This window comes from Dermacentor silvarum, chromosome 5 (genome assembly GCF_013339745.2).
Source record: "Dermacentor silvarum isolate Dsil-2018 chromosome 5, BIME_Dsil_1.4, whole genome shotgun sequence".
Taxonomy (NCBI): domain Eukaryota; kingdom Metazoa; phylum Arthropoda; class Arachnida; order Ixodida; family Ixodidae; genus Dermacentor; species Dermacentor silvarum.
The window spans coordinates 142788483-142810941 of record NC_051158.1 but is presented as its reverse complement, the minus strand read 5'-3'; the positions used below and the strand labels follow the sequence as shown (position 1 = coordinate 142810941).

General features: G+C 44.8%; 1 protein-coding gene across 1 annotated transcript; it reads left to right on the top strand.

Moving 5' to 3' along the window:
* Positions 1-1383: 1383 nt before the first annotated feature.
* LOC119452609 (luciferin 4-monooxygenase-like) lies at positions 1384-20756 on the top strand. The gene is made up of 5 exons (XM_049668513.1): positions 1384-1421; positions 5772-6044; positions 14713-14857; positions 16679-16942; positions 20529-20756. Exons 2-5 carry the CDS (start codon positions 5784-5786, stop codon positions 20666-20668), a joined length of 810 nt encoding a protein of 269 aa, XP_049524470.1. The 5' UTR covers positions 1384-1421; positions 5772-5783; the 3' UTR covers positions 20669-20756.
* The last annotated feature ends 1703 nt before the right edge of the window (positions 20757-22459 follow it).

The window sequence follows — 22459 nt, the reverse complement described above, 5'->3', positions numbered from 1 at the left end:
GGGCATAACTCAAAAAGTGTTTGGTCTGTAATTGGAATAGTTCTCTATGTTTACACGACAAACTACATTAACACGCCTCGGTGTCTTTTCGCATTATTTCCAATACTCCTCTGCGTACGTCGTGGTAAAAGGATATGAAGACCTTTAGTATTTCGGGAATTTCGTGAAGGTATATGAGAATGGTTCAAATGATAAGACACGTGCGCTGAATATTGAGGATAGAATGTTTATGTTTCGAGGTATTGGTTTGTACTAAGCAAAAACGCTTGTGAAATAATTTGGACAGCCTTCATTTGCACCGAAGATCCGGTACGCAAAAATTCTGCTTTGATATAATGCAAATATACTCCGTCAAATAGCTTCTGCATTCCTTTGTAAGAATACTACGTCTGGGGCTGCAGCCAAGTTTTCTACTTCTGCGCCTTTTAATTGCACTCACGGGAAGCTATTTATTTTTGTGGTACGTTTCAGGCTGAACAAAAGTCGCACAAACAGGCCTTTCCGTGACATAGCTGAATAGGCAAAAATATTTCTTAGTAATGTCTTCATAAATGTTTGCCTTAAGAAAGAAATCAGCTTTGAAAACACAAAGTTGGGTTTATTGTCTAAAATACATTACACCTAAAGTGCAAAAGAAGTTTGGAAGCACGTTCGCATGTTCACGAAACCAGCCAGCTATTTTTTTAGGAAGAGTACAGTAGAAATAAACGAAACAAGAACCGCAACTAAATGACCTGCGTTTCGGAATATGCCATCTGGCGGGAAACGGCCAAACTGAGCAGCGACAAAGTGATAAAAAAAAATGGCGGCGCCGCTGGCTTTGAACCTGCGAACTGCCAATCGTGGTATCAGCGATCCTAATCGGTGGTCGCGCAGAACGCTCGGCTATCGGTTTGAGTGCTGCCGGAGGTAAAAACTAGGTTTATATGCGTACCACAATAAATTCTGTGACCTTGTTATGAAAACTGCGATTTTGGAACGACTTTTTTGCCATTTCAAGAGTTGCTGCTGCAACTAGCTGAAAGCCAAGTCATTGAAGTTGATAAATCCCCAATAATACGTCGATCGATGCAATAGGCTCATCGCAAATTGCTTTTTACTGGCCAAAATAGCCTCCAAAATTTGGCCTTTTCCATAGACTCCCATACTTCGAACTTCGCCCGCGATTTGGAACGGGTTTTCTGTCGTAAGTAATGGTACCGCTTGCATGAGATGTCGGGCTAAGCTCCTAGAGCCTATTTGCACGGTAATATTTTGAAAGATGACTTCTATGATTAGTTATTTGGGAAAAACGACACTCTCCCATAGAAAATGCGCATGTTTTCAGAGGCGGCCGCTAGAGGCGCTGTTCGGCGATGTCCCAGATTCCTGGTATTGATTGGTCGGTAGACGACTTTATTTCTACGGCGAAAAATGAAAAGGTAACGACATGGCGTTAAACTGGCAACGTCCTTACTCCAAGCTATTCACCTTTACATAGTTTTTTCCCGTGTCAGATAAGAAAAGTTGGAGGCTCATCACTCCCTTGGAGAAGATTTGCGAAGTTAATGTGATTGGAAATACTGTTTTGACGGGTGTGCTTACGGTATGTTTTATACGTTATGGTATACATTATAACATTTCTGTTCAAGATTATAATTATAGAATCAACCACAGAGACAGAGTTGCGATACCGATAAGTGCAAAGTGTTTAATAAATAACTTGAAGATGCAACTTGAATAGTCGCACTTCCCGGTACACGCTGTGGCATCAGTCGGCTGGCTGCTGTGCTTCACGAGAGTGCAATTCCGCAAAGCACTGGAGCGATTTTGACCAACAGTTCATTTTGGAAAAGTTGTAAGAAACATTTTACTAAAACATCTGTTCTTGATGTTTGTTCTTTCATGTAAAGACAGAGGCTAGCTGTACAAAATATGCAACAAAGATAGCCATCATCTCATAATTCAGGTAGTAGACGGACCTGAGTAGTAAAGCATAAACGCGCTTCTATGGCTTTCATAGAAATTTGAAAAATTCACCGACGATTACGATACTCCCTAATGTGAAATTTCAGCGCAGCTCCATGCTTGGTTTCATTTCGCGATATATTGGCTGGCATGGACACTTTGTCTCGTGCGGAACGTCCCAAATGGAGCGAAGTGTGGCGTGACTGCTTCGCTAACCGGAAGATCGCGAGATCGCGGGAGGCAGAGGGTGGGGTACGCGTGTCGGCGATTTACAGCAGCCGCCGCTCATTTTGTTGACGCGCTCGCCGCATGCCTTATCGTTGGCTTCATCAGTGAACAGAGGACGCGCGCTACTCTTGCGCCTCCACGTAGCCATCTTGGCCGCAGAGCCCGTATTGCGCCGCTCTACGCGTTTCTTCTCACATTTTCGCCATACCCTCCTCCTCTTTCCACCTCGTGCTCTTTTCGCTATCGCCGCCTTTTATTCCCGGCCGCGCTACGCGTTCGCTCTTTCATCCTTCGCTGTGCTCGGTCGCTTCATTGCGCCGGGGGAGGCCGACGCCGACGCTCGCCTCTGGAACTGGCGCCCAACAGCTTCTCTCTAAACAAAAATGAACGACGATTAAGTAAAATCGCGATTAAGTGAAAACTCCCTAATGCGTAATTGGAGCGCAGCTCGACACGTACTTTTATTTCACGCTGGAGATGAAGTAGTACTCGTACTGGGCGCGTTGGTGTCGAAATTGACAACAGAATGCTATAGTTCCCGGTCGTTTTCTTCTTACCTTTTTATTGTGGTACCCAGGCTGTCGATGTATATTGTGGGTAGGTTTCTGTTAAAGCAATTGATGTTGCTGGTCGTGTTCTACTTGCGCCATGAAAGACACTTTTGTTTGTAGAATTTTCTTTCTTGAATAGCAACTCACGTTTTCAGAAGAGCAATCATTTCGTTAGTTACAGGCTTGTTAACTGTCAAATATGCTCATCAAAGTCCCTTCAGTGCTATTCGACTTGCCTGGCGCTATACCTAGCGACTTCATGAGTGCTTACGTTTCCAGGAAAAGCATCATAACCCGATGTTCAGTGTCGGCGCCGGCAACTACGTCGTCGATATAAACAATTTGCATGGCCCGTTTGTTTTGATCAAAGACATTCGGTACTTTTTTTTAATTTCTCTATGATCGTCGCTATGAGCAAGCACACGTTAAATGCAGTTCGCAGCAGCAATCGTGTAATCGTCCAATCTTACACGTGGCTGCTCGACAAGTTTCTTTCTACGACACTCTGGAAAGCGAAAAATATTGAGGCCCATGCTCCGGTATCGCAATCTCAAGGAACGTGTCCGCTATATCGGCAATAACAAGAGTTTAGTGTGATCTCAAAAGGTTAGGTTTTTAACAAGAGTTTGTACAGAGTTTTAACAGAGTTGTAACAAGAGTTTTAACATAGTTAGTACAGGGAGTGTTTCTTGTGAAATAAAGTTCAACTTTAAGATTCTTCCAACAGCTTAGGAATATTAGACGCGCAGAAAAAAAGACTGCGCAAAGGCTCTACTTCGGGGCTGCGGCCTTCGAAGAAACCTGACCTTTAGTGCTTATATATGAATATATGCACGTTATTCAACGAACAAAAAGGCAGTGGGCAGATCTTCGGGAATCAAATGTTACATTATCATAACTTTACAGAAGATATTTTTTAGAAATATGGGAAGAGCATCGCATTTCTAGCTTTGCTCGTGAATTGCGCAAAATACAAGGAACACGAAGAATGTAAGTAAACTCGTAGGCTTTTTACTCGATCTTGACATAGAGGCATTGCGGTGAGAAGAAGCTCTCTGTACTGAAGACACTGTTCAATAGCAGCGGTGGATTAAGGGGTAATGTCCCACGTCCTTAAATGATTGTCATTTAGGAGGGCACAAAATGTTGTTGCTGCATCTATTACCGGTCAATCCACTGCGGCTTGAATTAGCCACTTCCTGAAAAACGAGCCATTCTGTCTCATACTCAAATAAGTCGGTTAAGAAGCATCTTGTTGTACAGTTCTAGAATGGTGGTAATATTCGGTTTGAAAATCTGGGTGGCAATGTTGTGATTGCGTACACTGATGGCGTTCCGAATATAGAACTTATCAATTTTGCACAGATGAAACCTCAAATTTTAGTGCTTCCCCAGCCCAAAATGCAAGAATTTTTCGGTCTTCCCGAGCAGCGGCGAAACTATGTAGGCATTTAATATAGCACTTTAAATAGTCAGAGAACTAGGGCGTCGCTATTTCCTTATAGCTCTTAATTACAAGAAACGAAAGCTCGGCGACTTGGTAGGTATTCATTTTGATAATTTGACTTCCGCATGAAACACACAGTCGTAAAAATGACTACACGAAACCAGCGATAGATCTATATAGATGACGTGGAGTCCCCAATGAGCCAGCAAACTTACTAATTTGCCAGCATTGCCCAGAAAATTGCTCACTTTTAAATGCAACGCATTTCTTGTCAAACATTTGCTACTTTGGCCGTATCTATCTAGCCGCCTACGACTTTGTGCTCTCATGGTCGTTTCGTTAACTTCGTACGTACCGAAATTTACGTACTATGAAAAGAGTATATGACAAACATAAATGATATGTCATTACAGGAATATAATGACATGCGTGTCATGTAGGTCATGACAATGACCCAGCGAAAAAGTTTAACACTTAAAAAACACTGGAAGGGGTTCGAACCTGGGCACTAAGTGTGAAAGAAACACTAAAGGACTATGGCAGAAATCATAGTCATGAGCATGACTCAGCAAAAATGAAAATTACTCAGCGGGAAAAAGATTAACACTCAAAAACCACTGGAATGGGTTCGGATGTGGGATCTAAGTGAAGGGATCACTAAAGACGATGGTAGAAATCATAGTCATGAGCATGACTCAGCAAAAATGACAATGACTCAGCGAATAAATATTAACACTCAAAATCCACTTAAATGGATTCTAACGTGGTTACTAAGTAAAGGAAACACTACAGGAGGCTGGTAGAAGTGATAGTCATGAGCATGACTCAGAAAAATGACAATGACTCAGCAAAAGAAGATTAACACTCAAAAACCACTGCAATCGGTTCGTACGTGGGCACTAAGGGAAGAAAACACACAAGGATGCTGCTAGAAATCATAGTCATGAGCATGACTCAGAATAAATGACAATGACTCAGCAAAAAAGACAATGACTCTTAGGTGTATCTAAAGGTACTCCTGAGGACTCATCACATGAATGTCACGACATGCGTGTCATGTAGGTCATGAAAGAGCCGCCTACATCTTCGTGCTCTCATGGTCGTTTCGTTAACTTGGTAGGCTATCCGCCCTCTGCTTCACATAACATCGATTGCCACAGCGCGTGGGATCTGCCGGCTTTTTGTTAAAATATCAACTGCACGAGAGATATAATTTCTTGAAGAAACTGTAAACAGGCATATTACGCTTTCCAGCGCTCTTAATTGCACTGATATCGTCGCCATGAAAATAGGGTTTTTCAAGTGCGTCACAGCAGTTAGTTTCCCCGGAAAGACAGAGAAAGGCGTCAAGCGGCTGACATTTGTACTGAAATTTCGCTAGACACTCAATTGATAGACTAACGTTCACATGCTTGACATAGAAAGAAACGTTCAGATAGAATAATTGCCATCCCAGTGTGTCACGATAATAACGCCGGTAGCAACACCATAGACTATCAGAAAATACAAATAATCTTTTTTACCCAAATTTGGTGTCAAATAAGTGGAAATGTCGTATTTTGTCACTGATGACTTCTTCATTCCCATGGACATTTCAGGTGTCCCTTCTTATGACGACACCTTCAGTGCTGAACCTACTGGCAAGCGCAGTCGCGACTACGGGTACGAGGCTTCCTTCATTGAGGAAGGTTGTCAGCTTAGGTGCAACTCTGCCGAAGAGCACGGCGGTGCTCGTTATCTCGGCGTTGAAGCCTACGGAATTCCGGAAAGTCTATGGCCTGTCTGAGGCGAGTGGAGTGGTCTGCTGCCGCCCAGCTGGTCGGTTATGCTTCGACAGCGTGGGCTTTCCTGTTGCCGATACACAAGTGAAGGTAATGTACAATTATGTTTCGGGAATGGTGTTACAGAGTCATGTTTACTTTGATCATTGATGCTTAGCTCCGTTATCTTTTGAACCACGCCGCCTATATTATTCCAATTCAATTACACGGTGCATCACGGCTCCTTCATAGACTCTGCAAGCATCGAGCGCGCTAAATGTTTGGTAACAGCAATTTTGCTGCAGCAAAAAAAAAACTGAATGAAGTGAGTGAATTCACCGTATAAAAGTGAATGGGTGCTCTTCACCCACTTTCAGGCCGCAGTTTTCTAGTGTAAACTAACATATGCAAAAAAAGCTTGTTTAAGGCATCAGCTGCCTAAACTAGAGCACTGCACGGGCCCGGGCCGGCCCGAAAGCCCGGGCCCGGCCCGGCCCGCGGGCCGGGCCGTGCCGTCCGAAGCGTTTGTCGGCGGGTTCGGGCCGGGCCCGGGCTTAAAGCCGCGGGCCCGGGCCGGACTCCGGCTTGAAGCCACGGGCCCGGGCCAGGCTCGGGCCCACTCATTGAAGGGCCTAAGTAGGCCTTCGAGCACACGCGACCGTTATGCATTGCATGGTTCAATGCATTCTGTGCCAAGCTGAAGTTACACGTGCAAGATGACTGTCATCATCATCATCAGCCTATATTTATGTCCACTGCAGGACGAAGGCCACTCCCTGCGATCTCCAATTAACCCTGTCTTGCGCTTGCTGATTCCAATTTGCGGCTGCGAATTTCCTAACTTCATCACCCCACCTAGTTTTCTGCTGTCCTGGACTGCACTTCCCTTATCTTGGTATCCATTCTGTAGCTGTAATGGGCCATCGGTTATCCATCCTACGCATTACATGGCCTGCCCAGCTACATTTTTTCCGCTTAATGTCAACTAGAATATCGGTTATCCCCGTTTCTTCTCAGATCCACACCGCTCTCTTGAACTGGTATATCTTATCAGATTACTATATCTTATCAAAGAGAATAGTAAAACAGATGAAGTTCTCATTTTTAACAGCGGAGCTGTTTCAGCCGGGCGTAATGTGTCCGCTGAATCCAAAAATGTGGGTCGATCCTGGCAGCAGTGCAGAAAGGGTCCAAGCGCAATGGCACATACACCTGTCAACTGGCGAAGCTGAGCCTGGTTACGTCTAGCTAAGCATGGTGGGGACTAATTGCCTATCGATAGGCAATGGATAGTCAATCAATAGCTAGTCGATAATCGATCAATAATCAATAAATTCCCAAAAATGCTGGGGTGACTTGATAGTGCTTAGCCTAGCCCAAATACGTGGCCAATACCTTACGATAGCCAGTCGACAGCCAATAAATAGCTAATCGATAATGGATTAATAATCAATACATTCGGATAACTTGGTAGTGCTTAGCCTATCCCAAATACGTGGCCAATTTCTTATAATAGACAATCGATAGCCAATCAATAGCTAATAGATTGTACATTAGCAATAGAACAGTACATTAACAATACTAGCTATACAAAACAACGCAATACCAGCTATACAACATAGCATGAGACTGAATTTTATAAGATCAACATTTGCTAAGAAAACGAAACAGCATTTACATTATATACTAAGAACCATACACAAAGGCAGAATAATAATCACATCAGATACATTACAAGCGACCAAAGTGTCAGCTGAGTTCTTTCTTACTGAAATTACCGCCATCTTTGCATCGGTTCAAAGTGAATGGTAGGTAATGTATTAACGACTGATGCTTACAGAGTGTTCTGAAGTATGGAACTGACCATATCTCAGGATTTTTTCGTGTTCGCATTAATGCGACGACGCTCTAAGGAGGCTAATTGTTTTATGTAGTTCCAAGCTAATTCTGACATTCTGGTCAAAACGCCTAATTGAATATTTACATAATTACGTGAATTAACCTTTTCATTAATTATTTTACGGCACATCTTTCAATCTACGAATTATAGCTGCTGAGTTCGCAAGGTGAACTCAGTGGAAAAAAACACTTGGAAAAAATTCTCAGGACTGAACCAGTTTCGAGATATTAATTTTCAAAGTGTCCGACGAAATGCATGGGCGTTTCAGTTAACTTCTTGAGGAAAACGCTCTTTTATGCATTGAAGCACAAAAGTAACTGGCCTTAGCGCTAAAATAATGCCATAATATCGACACTGGTAATAGTGCGATCGTAAAAGCGGTAACATGGAAATGATTTGAGGAGTGGTTCTTTGTATAATTTGTTTTTCCTTAGCGGGAAACAATGTTCGTTTTTGCGGAAAATAAAAAAAAATTGCGTAGCTTGCACTGGCGGCGCAATGCTAAAGAGACAGCGGAGATGATGGGCACCTAGCTAGTCCTGGCTTTTGGGCTAGACTAAGCACTACCAAGTCATCCCCAGCATTTCCCGGAATTTATTTATTATTGATTGATTATCTATTAGCTATTGATTGGCTATCGATTGTCTATTATAAGAAATTGGCCACGTATTTGGGATAGGCTAAGCACTACCAAGTTATCCGAATGTATTGATTATTAATCCATTATCGATTAGCTATTTATTGGCTGTCGACTGGCTATCGTAAGGTATTGGCCACGTATTTGGGCTAGGCTAAGCACTATCAAGTCACCCCAGCATTTTCGGGAATTTATTGATTATTGATCGATTATCGACTAGCTATTGATTGACTATCCATTGCCTATCGATAGGCAATTAGTCCCCACCATGCTTAGCTAGACGTAACCAGGCTCAGCTTCGCCAGTTGACAGGTGTATGTGCCATTGCGCTTGGACCCTTTCTGCACTGCTGCCAGGATCGACCCACATTTTTGGATTCAGCGGACGCATTACGCCCGGCTGAAACAGCTCCGCTGTTAAAAACGAGAACTTCATCTGTTTTACTATTCTCTTTGATAAGATATAGTAATCTGATAAGATATACCAGTCAAGAGAGCGGTGTGGATCTGAGAAGAAACGGGGATAACCGATATTCTGGTTGACATTAAGCGGAAAAAATGTAGCTGGGCAGGCCATGTAATGCGTAGGATGGATAACCGATGGCCCATTACAGCTACAGAATGGATACCAAGATAAGGGAAGTGCAGTCCAGGACAGCAGAAAACTAGGTGGGGTGATGAAGTTAGGAAATTCGCAGCCGCAAATTGGAATCAGCAAGCGCAAGACAGGGTTAATTGGAGATCGCAGGGAGCGGCCTTCGTCCTGCAGTGGACATAAATATAGGCTGATGATGATGATGACAGTCATCTTGCACGTGTCACTTCAGCTTGGCACAGAATGCATTGAACCATGCAATGCATAACGGTCGCGTGTGCTCGAAGGCCTACTTAGGCCCTTCAATGAGCGGGCCCGAGCCTGGCCCGGGCCCGTGGCTTCAAGCCCGAGTCCGGCCCGGGCCCGCGGCCTCAAGCCCGAGCCCGGCCCGGGCCCGCGGCTTTAAGCCCGGGCCCGGCCCGAACCCGCCGACAAACGCTTCGGACGGCACAGCCCGGCCCGCGGGCCGGGCCGGGCCCGGGCTTTCGGGCCGGCCGGGGCCCGTGCAGTGCTCTAGTGCTTAGTCTAGCCCAAAAGCCAGGACTAGCTAGGTGCCCATCATCTCCGCTGTCTCTTTAGCATTGCGCCGACAGTGCAAGCTACGCAATTTTTTTTTTATTTTCCGCAAAAACGAACATTGTTTCCCGCTAAGGAAAAACAAATTATACAAAGAACCACTCCTCAAATCATTTCCATGTTACCGCTTTTACGATCGCACTATTACCAGTGTCGATATTATGGCATTATTTTAGCGCTAAGGCCAGTTACTTTTGTGCTTCAATGCATAAAAGAGCGTTTTCCTCAAGAAGTTAACTGAAACGCCCATGCATTTCGTCGGACACTTTGAAAATTAATATCTCGAAACTGGTTCAGTCCTGAGAATTTTTTCCAAGTGTTTTTTTCCACTGAGTTCACCTTGCGAACTCAGCAGCTATAATTCGTAGATTGAAAGATGTGCCGTAAAATAATTAATGAAAAGGTTAATTCACGTAATTATGTAAATATTCAATTAGGCGTTTTGACCAGAATGTCAGAATTAGCTTGGAACTACATAAAACAATTAGCCTCCTTAGAGCGTCGTCGCATTAATGCGAACACGAAAAAATCCTGAGATATGGTCAGTTCCATACTTCAGAACACTCTGTAAGCATCAGTCGTTAATACATTACCTACCATTCACTTTGAACCGATGCAAAGATGGCGGTAATTTCAGTAAGAAAGAACTCAGCTGACACTTTGGTCGCTTGTAATGTATCTGATGTGATTATTATTCTGCCTTTGTGTATGGTTCTTAGTATATAATGTAAATGCTGTTTCGTTTTCTTAGCAAATGTTGATCTTATAAAATTCAGTCTCATGCTATGTTGTATAGCTGGTATTGCGTTGTTTTGTATAGCTAGTATTGTTAATGTACTGTTCTTTAAAATGCATTCTGTTAAAACTTTTTCAAATTCTGTTAACTCGCCGTGACGCAAATATTCTTTGTCTTTTCGTTCATAGCTATTTCGTCTATGAGGAATTCCAGCGACAGCTGAAAATATACGCGAATTATTGTGCATGTGTGCACACTGTTTGCTGTGCTATTGCCTTGCCTGGTCTTTTTGGTCACGTCAAGCTACATATGTAGCTTTTAGTCCAAAATGACCGTCCAGCGTGTAAACTGGACAATAAATTGATTTGATTTGATTGATTTCGTCGGGCACTGAAAATTATCTGGAAACTCGTTTAGTCCTGAGAATTCGTTCCAAGTGGCTACGCCTTGCGAACTCGGCGGCTATAATTCGTAGATTGAAATATGTGCCATGAAATAATTAATTAAAACGTTAATTAGCGTAATTATGTTAATACTTCAATTAGGCGTTTTGATTTCTCGTGGAAGTAATGGCCGCCTCATCGAGTAGTTTAGATCAAGGATTATAACTGTGCTATCTGCCACGAGCAATCTTTAAAAATTTGGTTCAACTAAAATGAAACGCCATGTATATTTGCACGCTAAATGACATCATAGAACCATATCGTACAAATGAAGGTAAGTGCATGCGCACCACCAGAAAAATAGTAGCACAGCCAATGGGCCGGATTACTGATGTTCCCGTGGGAGAAACATATTTCGGCCTTTTATTGCTTATACTGCAGCTGATTAAACCTCGAGAAGGTGAGGCTGACAGATACGGTACAATCTGTAAGTAAAAAGAAATTTTTTTTCTTACAGGCCGGGCCTGGTCATGCGCACGCGGGCCCTAGCTAAGCTTAGTAATGAACGCCCGGGCCCGGGCCGGGCCCGGGCTCAGTAACACGGGCCCGGGTCGGGCCCGGGCTTGGAACCGCGGGCCCGGGCTGGTCGCGGTCATGTACGCCCGGGCCCGGGCCGGGCTCGGGCTTTGTATTACGGGCCCGGGCTGGGCTCGGGCCGCGTAAAGCGGGCCCGGGCTGGGCTCGGGCCGAAAAATCAGGCCCGTGCAGTGCTCTAGCCTAAACACCAGACATTCAGTCGGCCCCTCAAAAGTTTCCTTCTGTAGCTGGCTCGCACACTGCCTCCTCTTTCCAGCTGACGCCGCTATTATAATGGCGCACGGCGACGCGTAACACTTTAGGTCTCAAAACAGGGGCTGAAAACACGCAGACTTCTGCAAATACTGTTGCTGAACGTGCTAATGAGATCAGCGCTGGCATTGAAAGAGGTCTCAACAAGTTATACCGCGGGTGTGTGGCGTTTTAAAATGATGTCGACGGTGTCACTGGCATTAACGTCATTGCTCAAAATGCCATTCAGTCAAACGCACTGACGGATGTTTTGACGTCCCAGAGAATCTGCTTGACCTGGTCTCGATGAAAGAAAGAACCACTGGTACCAACCATTCCTCAGTGCATGAAAAAAGCCGCAATTTCACCCGAAAGGAGAAGCATCAATTGCGATAGCAAATTTGTAGACAAGTACACGAAGTAAGGATAGTAGTTTTAGCGGCCGTGTAAACTTGATAATACTCGCTAACTATATTAACAAGCATGGTGTCAGCTCGCACAAGAAACATGAACACATCACGCTTGATGACCGCGGACACTCGCTATCAAAACGCTGGCCTGAGGAAGCGCGGGAACCAGCAGCGCGCGAAGTTACCTTCGGGCTCTCTATCGCTTCAATGCAAACTAAGCGACGAGAACGCCGCACGAACAAAGGCATGAACCACCTGCAGATTGCTTTCAAGAGAAGGTGCGCGCTACCAAGCCCGGTGCGCAAAGGATGTAGTTGGTGCCGGAGTTGAACGCCGCCCCTACTCCCTCCCGCGCTGACTGCCCCCTTCCCGTCCCTGTGCGCGCGAGATAGAGTCGTGATTGCCGGCTCCCCATGGGCACGGTCGCGATATGCGCAGTTGCAATCGGAGAACAACGTTGCCCCTACCCCCTCCCTGCCATCAAGCCCACGGCCTTTCGGAAGACGGCGAGGTTCCTGTCCGCTTCCCTCTCTTGCGCGCGCCAGATTAAGCCGCGATGGTCGGCTCCCCTCGCGCGCTTTCAATAGCACAAACAGCATACGCCGCGTGGCGACGGTGTTACCGCCCTTGTACTTTATACGAAACCTCACAGCGACGACCACGGCAACGGCGACGGCAGAAATGCACCTGGAGTGTCCATATAATTGCCATCGCAATAAAAGGGGTCGAGTGGGCATAATTACTATGGGAGAAGTTTGTCTTCCTCACAATTAACGGCACCCCATGACCTGTTGGACGCCAGAACGGGCTCTTCGGACTTTTGCACAAAGAGGTATATGGCGCAAATCAGTGAAAACAAACTACGTCATCAACACTGTTTAGTAATATTAAAATTCACTCGGTTAAACAAAATGAACCACCATAAGTTGTTAGAGGCCGGCAACACTGGGCAATATGGCATTGCGTACCACACTGAAGTGCGATGGCTCAGTAGGGCAAAAATATTTGAAAGAATTGCTGCATGATAATGACGCACTCATGAAATCCAAAGGAAAAAAGGTCGCTAACTCTCAGATGAAAAGCACCTGAAATAGTGCCTTTGCGTTTTTATCCGACATTACTGGGCTCCTGAACACCCTTATATAACGCTGAACTTCAAGGCAGGAGCATAGTCATTATTGTAATGTTTAACGAAACCTTCGCATGCTACGAAAAAATGCACCTTTTTCAGCGTCAGGTAAGCCATGGAATGTTCGAATATTTTTCCACTATGAATTTACTAGAAAAATTGAGAACATAGCAGTCCGCACGGTCTTTTGTTTGTTGAGCAACAAGCCGCTTCCTCCCCTCCCCCCCCCCCCCCCCACAAAAAAAAACCGGGAAAACAGTTCCAAGGCATGCATGTTGGCTTCCCTACATATTGCAAGTTTTTCTCGCTGCCAATCTTGGTGCAAGTAGAAGGTCTGGCTTCTGAACTACAAGATCAACTGACAGCTGCAGGCCAGCACGACGCTCAAGCTGAAGTTTCAAGACGTCGGTGTACCACAATATAATTTTTCATTGAAGAACGCATATTTCTTGCACTGCCTAAGAGACCTGCGAGAATATGCACCATGTGCGAAGGTATTTTATTTGATAAACGTGATCAAGTCGTCACTGCACTCAAGGATGACTGACACACATCTCCGGCTTATCATAAGGACTGCGGCAGCACAGTATCTAGCTGCGCACATTCCAGCCTTGGTCCCAGTAAAGCGTTGCCAGGCATTCGGCCAGCACCTGTGAAGGCAACGGAGTGTCGATTACAGGAAATAAAACGTTTTTCGTCCTTTTTTGTTATCCCCACAAAAAGGCGTACCGAACTTTGAGCCCTATTTTGGGGCTTGCTGTACTTGTGGCGATATTGGCAAAATCTACTCTCCTGTCTTCCGCTAGCATGCCACAATGCCGCCTTTACCAATCAATATGGTATATGAGTGGCCCGGTCTTGGATGTGAGTTTGAGACACCTGTCTGCAAGGGATTGGTGAACTGTCGAGTGTGCCGTCACGTGACGCTGTCAGCTTGCAGTCTGGGGCAGTGCAGAGCAACAATGCCGACCCATTAGTAAGATCGACCCCGAATGTTACTACCACGTACCTAGTGGCCTTAGAAAGCACGACGTTAGTGCACCTTTGCATCGTACACCTATAAACGTTGCCTCACTATATATTTCCACCAACTGCAAATGACATTTACGCCACAGTGCAATGGTTTGCAATGTGTTCAATATGGCTCTGACCGGAACCATGCGTTATCCCTCGACAAACATTTTGTCGCACCAAAAATTGCACTAAAATCTGCTACAATTTAATGTGTCACCTCTTGCGCCATGTACTTTGACATTGAGCCAGGGCTTGTAATGCATTTATAGTCAGGAAGGCACTTTTAGTCTTCCCATGTGACATGGTGCTCGACCTCACACTTTACTTAATGTCGTGAACGCTTCTGCATCTCGTCTCTGTGGAAACACTGTATGAACGGGCCCCTTGCTGTATCGTCCTTATCATCTGGAGTAAATGAATTTTTGTCTGCTAAAAACCGTGCCTTAGTATGATCGATGTTCTTTTGTCTATAGTTTTCTTTGCCGATTAGGTATTGATCTGTGGCGGGATTGTAAGGCAAATAAACGATGATGATAGCAGCCACGTAAATTGCTTATATTCTGGCACCGTAGATCCTCGATCCGAAGTCCCAGAGGACGATGCTTCCGCTGGAACGTGGCGAAATATTGGTGCGCTCACCGAACATCATGACAGGTTACTACAAACACTGCGAGGCGACAGCTGCTGCTCTCGACGCTGACGGCTGGCTGCGCACAGGTGAGCTGCCAAACATGAATGAGGGAATTTTATATGTATACGCTTGAAAGCTCGAGAGGGAAACAGAGCAAAAAAAAAAAAACACTAGAAGACAAGAAGGGAGACACACACACGCTACCATGACGCGTGTGCCCGAGAAATCTTTGAGGCTGCTGCCATTGCAAGGAATGGTGCGTCTTGCGTCAGCACTCCGTCTGTGGCCTTGTCTGAGGCAGAACTAACATATCTCCGGAACCGTCATAACTCGCCGGAAATCCAAATCTAATGAGTGTCTATTTTCGGCCCGTGCGCAGTGATATACCCTTCTTTTCTTTCTTTTTTCTTTTTGTATATACGTTTTCCTTTCTGAATAAAGAATTCAGTCGTTAGTGTACCGACTATCCCAAGCCTCTACCATCTTACGCTTGAACGCAGTAGCAATGCCCACGTGAACGGTGTTTTTATGCACATAACGCGCGAAGAGCTAGTACCAGGTTTCATTCTAACTTTTTTGTTGTTTATGCTCTTTATTCCTATACAAAAAAAAAGAGGAATATATTATTGCTGTACGTACCTTACTACATTCGGCAGAGCCTGTGGTATATAAACTTACAGTACTGCGGCTAGAAACTGAAAGCGTGAACTAAAATAAAACAAATACTGATGCTGACCGAAGTGATATATTAAAGAAAAAAAATTCACATTTTGGCCTCCACAAAAGATCCTTGTTCACAATAAAAGGAAAACAAGAAGAGCACGAGGTAATATGCAGTTGAATACATGCCGTAGGCTGTGGGTGCTGATCGGCCTAAGATATCCGCAGTTGCGATTCAAAGTTCATGCACTCGTCTAGATGCAGGTATGTTGTGACTGAAGACAGAGGCGCTGGCTCAAGCTTATTTCACATTAAGGGATATCTACATGATCAGTGGTCTGAGCATGTTCCGCAAGTGTGCTAGTCATTACGCTGGGCTGGTTCCCGTCGTTCCGACGCTCCTCGAGTTTTCTGAGAAGGTTGTCGCTTTCATTAATTGTCCTCATGCCGTCTTCATAGCGCCTTATTCGTTCCATCGATGTTAGAACTTGTCACATCATGATAATCATTGCGTAGTCATTCTTCTGGCGTCATTGTGTCCTCGTCACACAGTCGTCGTCACCCATTTGTCATCATACCATTGTCGTAATGCCATCGTGGTACTGATTCCTGCTTCGTCATGCGATTCCAGTCGTACCGTCATCATCACGCCATCGTCATCCTAGACCCGTCGTCATCCGTGTCTCATGGGGCCATCTTTGTTACCGTGTCCTCGGTATATCTTAGTCATCACTTCAGAATCATCCTCCCGTCTGCGTCATGTCATTGCCGTCATCACGCTTTCGTCGTTTCCTGGACCGCATTCTGTCTTCGTTATTCCATTGTCGTCAATCTGTTGTCAGTCGTAGTCAGGCCTTATTGTTCCCGGGCGACCCTAACAAGCTAGTGTCATAGCTTAGTCGGCCGATCCAGGAGAGAGTGTATGTCACAAATAGCCGAAACCCTGGAAACCCCACGTTGATCACTACAGATCCTAAGAAACGTGTATTCAGCAATACGGTTAGTCGCTCTACATTTCTTGGCTGCTAATGCTATCACATCGACAGTCATCGTGAGATGGGCTGCAATGAAATTGCGTAGGCTGCTGTGTTCGCAATAAAGCGCGGCCCAGCAAGCATCAGACTTCATGTGATTTGTGGAAAGATTGACATCACTTAGATGCTGTATGTTCCCGGAGAACCTGGGCTTCTACGATGTCACGTGACTGGTAGTAGGAAGTCGGTGAGTGACGCAGAGTGTGCGCGCAGGTGACATGGGCTACTACGACCACTCTGGGCGGCTATTTGTGACCGAGCGGCTGAAGAGCGTCATGAAGTGTTTCGACACCAAAGTGGAGCCCTTCGAGGTGGAGCAATGCGTTCTCGTGCTTGAGTGGGTGGCCGAAGTAGCCGTGCTCGGTGTTGCGCACCCGGTGCTTGGAGAGCCACCAGCCGCTATTGTTGTCCTGCGAGGAAAATGTAAGGCGGAGGAACATGGCCCCATCGCACAGCGGATCAAAGAACACGTGGCAGGTAGGTTACCGCAAGCAGCGCAGAATTGCAGCAGGCCAACTCCATTCGCTATGGTAGCGCTGCAGAGTGCATAGTAGAAAAAAAGAGTGCACGGTATGAAACAAAATGGCTACTGCACCAAAATATGGACACTCATTGTTTGTTTACTGAATTCGCTACAAAAAGATCACGGAAACCGCTTTAGCATCATTAGGGAACTTCACGCCCTTTCTGAGGTCTATCTCTCTGTCTCTCTCTCTCTCTCTCTCTCTATATATATATATATATACCCTGGTTTATTTGCATGTTCGTGTCCGTTATCCCACCTACGTGGGTAACAGGGTAGTCCCTGGTTGAATGGGTAGCACATCGGGTATACTGTGCTGAACAGGGCTCATAGTCAACATTCGAACCAGCTTGGATCACTGAGTGCGTAGCGGTGTGTACATACGCGCTCCTCAACGAGCGTTTCTGAGGTCAAAATGGGTCACTGTTGATGCGGAACTGCGTAGGTACCGCTGTTCGAAAAAACTCTTTAGCACCGACTTGTCGCACTTGGTTTGTACCCCTCGATTTGTGCTGGTCTTCCATGAACCTCTTTCATGCCAACTTGTGTCACTGCATGTGTGCCAGTCGGTGTAAGCCGCTCTTCAATGAGCGTCTTTGACACCAGCTTCGATAACTAGGTATCTGGCCTAGAGCACTGCACGGGCCAATTTTTTCAGCCCGAGCCTGTCCCGGGCCCGTTTTTACGTTGGGCTGCCCGCCCGAGCCCGACCAAAAGTTTTATGGCGAGACCCGAGCCCGGCCCGGGCCCGGAAATAATCTACGTTACCCGCCCGGCCCGGCTCGGCCCGAGACCGAAAAAAACATGTTTTTCAGAGTCGATACGCGTGAGGATAACTCGATCCACGTTACATGAACACCACCAGAAAGTCCGAGCCCAGCCCGGGCCCGCGTCAAAAGACCCGAGCCCGGCTCGGGCCCGGGTCACAAAGCACATGCCGTGCCCGAGCCCGGCCCGAGCCCGTGAAAAAACTGCCCTACCCGGCCCGGCCCAGGCTTTCGGGTAAGCCCGAGCCAGTGCAGTGCTCTAATCTGGCACTGGTAATGTGATGTTCTTGAAAGACAAAAAGGATTCCTTATAGTTATCCGATGTTTTGAGGTATCAAACTCACGTCCCAAAGGGTCCTCAAGGACAGAAACCTGGCGAACCAGACAGGCACGATAGTAGAGCAGCAGCTTGCAGCCTTTTTTATTTGATAAGAGCGACGTTGTGTTTCTTGCTAACTGGTAAATTGACATGCAACACCTGGCTCATATCTGTGAACAAGAAGGTGATAATTTTGCATGGAAATTTAGCGTTAAAAATCTGGTTTTAGGTATTCAATAAAAAACTGAACAGACAGTGTCAATACGGGGCCAGGAAATACCTCGCGTGAAAGAAGGTATATACCTAGCAGTATGAATAAACTAAAGAAATGGATGCATGAAAACACAGGCCAAAACAATAGGAAAACGGAAAAAATGCCGCCACAGTGAAACATAGAGCGCTACGGGAACACAATAGGTTCAAGGTGCTCCGGGCTATATGGAAGTGTATAAGGCTTCCAGGATTTTATACATTTCGAAATGCGGTTGTTTGCTTGAAGTCAGGGGTACAAACAGGACTGAATGACAACCAAATCTCAGTGGGACGCCTCGCATTGGGCGCTTACGGGACGGCTGCAGATGAAGATTTGCAGAAAAATATGGGCTGGACAAATTTTGAAGTGAGTGAAGCTCAGAGTAAAATTCATTCCGAGGAACGACACAGAAATATGAAAAAAAGTAAATGGGTTGCGAGAGTGTTCAAATATTTGAGCAGGAAAGATATTTACTAACAGTGGAAGAAAAGAACTAAGAAGCTTACCGCCATTTATGGGACTGGTACAGAAAGCAACATGACAATGAAGAACGTCAAACGCAAAGTCAGAGAGGCTGAGACAATATCCTGGATGGTTGCAATTGAAAATAAACCTACTAATAGTAACTACCTTTGAGTGAAAAACAAAATCAGGTAACAATAAATTTATGTTAACTAAAAAGGAAACTCTTTTCGAAGCGAGATCAGTATGCCTTAAAACGGGTAGTTATAAAGGGAGTGAGGTACACCAATGAAAAAGAAGCAGGTGCTTAATGTGGTAAAGCTAGGAAAATGATGAAACAGGTTTTATTAGATTGTGAAGATATCCACCGCATTTCGGTTTTGTCTGCGCTGGCCTGCTTTAAGCCCTTGGGTTCAGGGACAGTTGGGGGAAAGTAAACATGTCCGCAATAGAGGTTATTAAGAGACGATTTGAGGTTTGGCGGCACAAACGTAGGGAGACCACAATCAACGGAAGCATACAAAACAAAGTTCTGAATTGTGGTGCCAAAAGTCTTATGCTAGGTATTCTTTGTGTTTTTAAAGGTTATTGGGACATTAGCAATGTGAGAACATGACCATAGTGGCACAACCTACCGCCGCGTTACAAAGAGGACGCTTACAGCATCCATCACATATCTGTCGCAGTACGAAAGGGGAATTACGCTGCAGTACACGCCTCGTACATAAGTCATTGCGACGGTGTCGCTATATAGATTCAAGGCTAACGCATTACCGTCGACCGTCATCATGAGATGGATTCTGCCTTAATTTTTCTTTAAATGGAGCATAAAATATTGTGATTATTTGAAATAATAGGAAGGCCACAGTGAAAAACATACCTGTACTGTTCGTTTTTGTCGTTTAGCCTTATGTATACCAGCCACACTAACAGAATTGACTGAAGAGGACGGTAGCCACGCATTTGCAAATTTTTCATAGGAAGTCTACTCCACATCACTATTATCTGAATAATTACCTGCATAAAGTAACACGCACTTCTGTAAGAAATTCAATGCAAAGTTGCAAGCCTGTTCGGACTCTATGGATCCCAGCAGTGTCGTAAGCTGTCAACCTAGCCTTGTTTGTCTGAGCGGTGCCCGGTACCTCGTTTCGGCCGACAATGATAGTGGTTGGAGAGGATCTGGTGCGGAAGCTAAGGAGCACATTGTATTTCTGCACTTTATAAATTCTGGGTGAGAGGCCCTTTCTATTCACCCGCCTATCTTGTGAGTGCGTGCCTGTGTGGCCTTCCTTCGTTGTCCTTTCTGTCTATATAAGTACGTTGCCTTCTATGACGCAAGTTACACTGCTCCTGCCATGAGGACCGATACGTCTAAGGCAATAAATTGTGCTTGCTGGAACCCCAACTAAAGCGGGTCATTGGTATATCTGAGAGAGAGAGAAATATAACCTTTATTTGCACCCGTCTAAAATGGCGGGGGAGAAGGCTTTAGCCTTAACCTCCTTCCTGCAGGTTGGTATAGCTGAACGACTGATAAATTTTAGGGCCTGCACTTGTTATCCAGTCTTTTGGCACGTCGATGCACGTTAGTGATAAGCAATAATTATAAGTACATGGGCTCATTTCCCACTTTGGAGGTTGTGACATAAAGAGTGTTTTTCCGTGAACACTTTGTAGACGGCCATTTTTCGTTATGTTAAAATACTGATTAAAATACTTGCCTAATTATTTTGCAGAGAGATTGGCTGTTTACAAGGGACTACACGGCGGGATAGTTTTCGCTGAAGAGCTGCCCAAAAACAGAAGAGGCAAAGTGCTGAAGCGCCATCTGATGATTGAGTTTGTAAACCTTAAGAAGGCGGGAACGTTTTATTGAATGCTGTCGAGGACGTACACACTTGTATGTTCTTACGTACTTTAGTTACAAGTCTGATGTAGTGTAACATTGAAATACCATAAGTTGAATAAACCTGATGAACATTATGCCAAACGTTGATACATTGAAATTATTAATTATTTCACGGTAAATTACACTCTAAAACAAAGAGAGTTCCGGGAACTCTCTTTGAGGGAGTATCTGCTTGTCCCATATTTCACTCCCTTTTCAGGAGTAAAACGCCTCCATCTCGGAGAGAGTACAGCAACTCCCCCGGAGAGAGTATTAGTACTCCTCCTCAAGAGAGTGTTAGAACTCCTTCCAGAGTACAAATACTCCACCCCACAAGAGTATTAGTACTCCCTCGAACCGAGTGCTTCTACTCCCCCTAACAGAGTGCTTGTACTCCTCCTAATAGAGTGTTTGTACTCCTTTAGAGAGAGTGCTGGTACTCCTCCCAGTTGTGTGAAAGCACTAGCTATGCAGTGCCATGGTCACATCAGAGGCGATTCACAACACTTACATGTCGGGGATATTTGATTCCTTCATAAGGAGATCCTGCACTTATGCTTAGTGAATTGAATTTGATGTTTAGTCGCCGAATCACTCGAATGAAACATTTTTCTTAAAAGGTGAACATTTTTATTGATCAAACAGTCACAAGGCAAACTGAGTAACATTTCTAAAAACATGGAGATATACATAAAATCCGATTACACGCATTTTCATGAACTTTACAACACATCTTGCAATAATACATAAACATTTTCTTTAACATTTCATCGCTAATGCAGTGAGAAACATTTTTATGTTCAATTGGCAACATTAAAAAAATGAAAGTATACAATGTAAAATCAAACAAACAACCATAATGCGCAAACTCGCGAAGTATTGGCACTACGATTGAAGAGAAAGATGCACCACATTACTGGTCAGAAAACGCATTTCAAGCACTAAACTCGTGTACTTATATACCGTAGGTTATGAGATGAGCTGCTAAGTATGAGGCTGGTAAATTTGCGCAGGAAAATTTTTTTCATGCGCAAATTAATTTCAAGACAGCAGCTCGTTTGATAACATTCTATGTAGCATATGGATGCTCCTGACTGAGAGCATACAGTGCATTTAGCAATGTGTTGTATATTTTTGTGTAAAGCCGCACCGTCTAGTTTTGGTTGTAATATTTCACATAGTTATTCATGCTTGGGCTACACCCCCTTTTTCTACACGCGCACTATGCCGTGGTTGTCCGACACTATCTCCGCTCGGTGTCAAGGCAGTACAGTGGCGTATAATAGCTCCCATTCGGTTGGATCCAAAGCTGGTAGTCTTTTGTCAGAAAACTCGACTTCACTCTTGATGGCCTCATGTAATTTCCTGGTTCTGTCGGTATCGTGCCATCGCGCTTTCTCACGCACTGTATTTAGTAGACAGCTATTGCCACAGCGCACTGACACATTTCATAACTATTGTGGTGTTCTTGTTGTCTATTGTATAATTTTCTTTCTCATAAGACATCACGTGATAGGTCATTTCGTACAGATGCATATCCTAATGATCTGATCAAGGAAGTGGGGATTTTTGCTTGTAAAACAATCTTTACCGTTTCATTACTATACATGGCACATGATCGTAGCCAAACACAAAGGAGCAATGCAAGGAAGCAAAGAAAAGGAAAAGGCCACAGCAGCAAAGAACACCACTTCACACATTTATCTTCATTCTAGCAGTGCCATTTTGGTATCAATGATGACAATGGAGGCTGGCTGGTACATCTTTGCGATTTTTTTT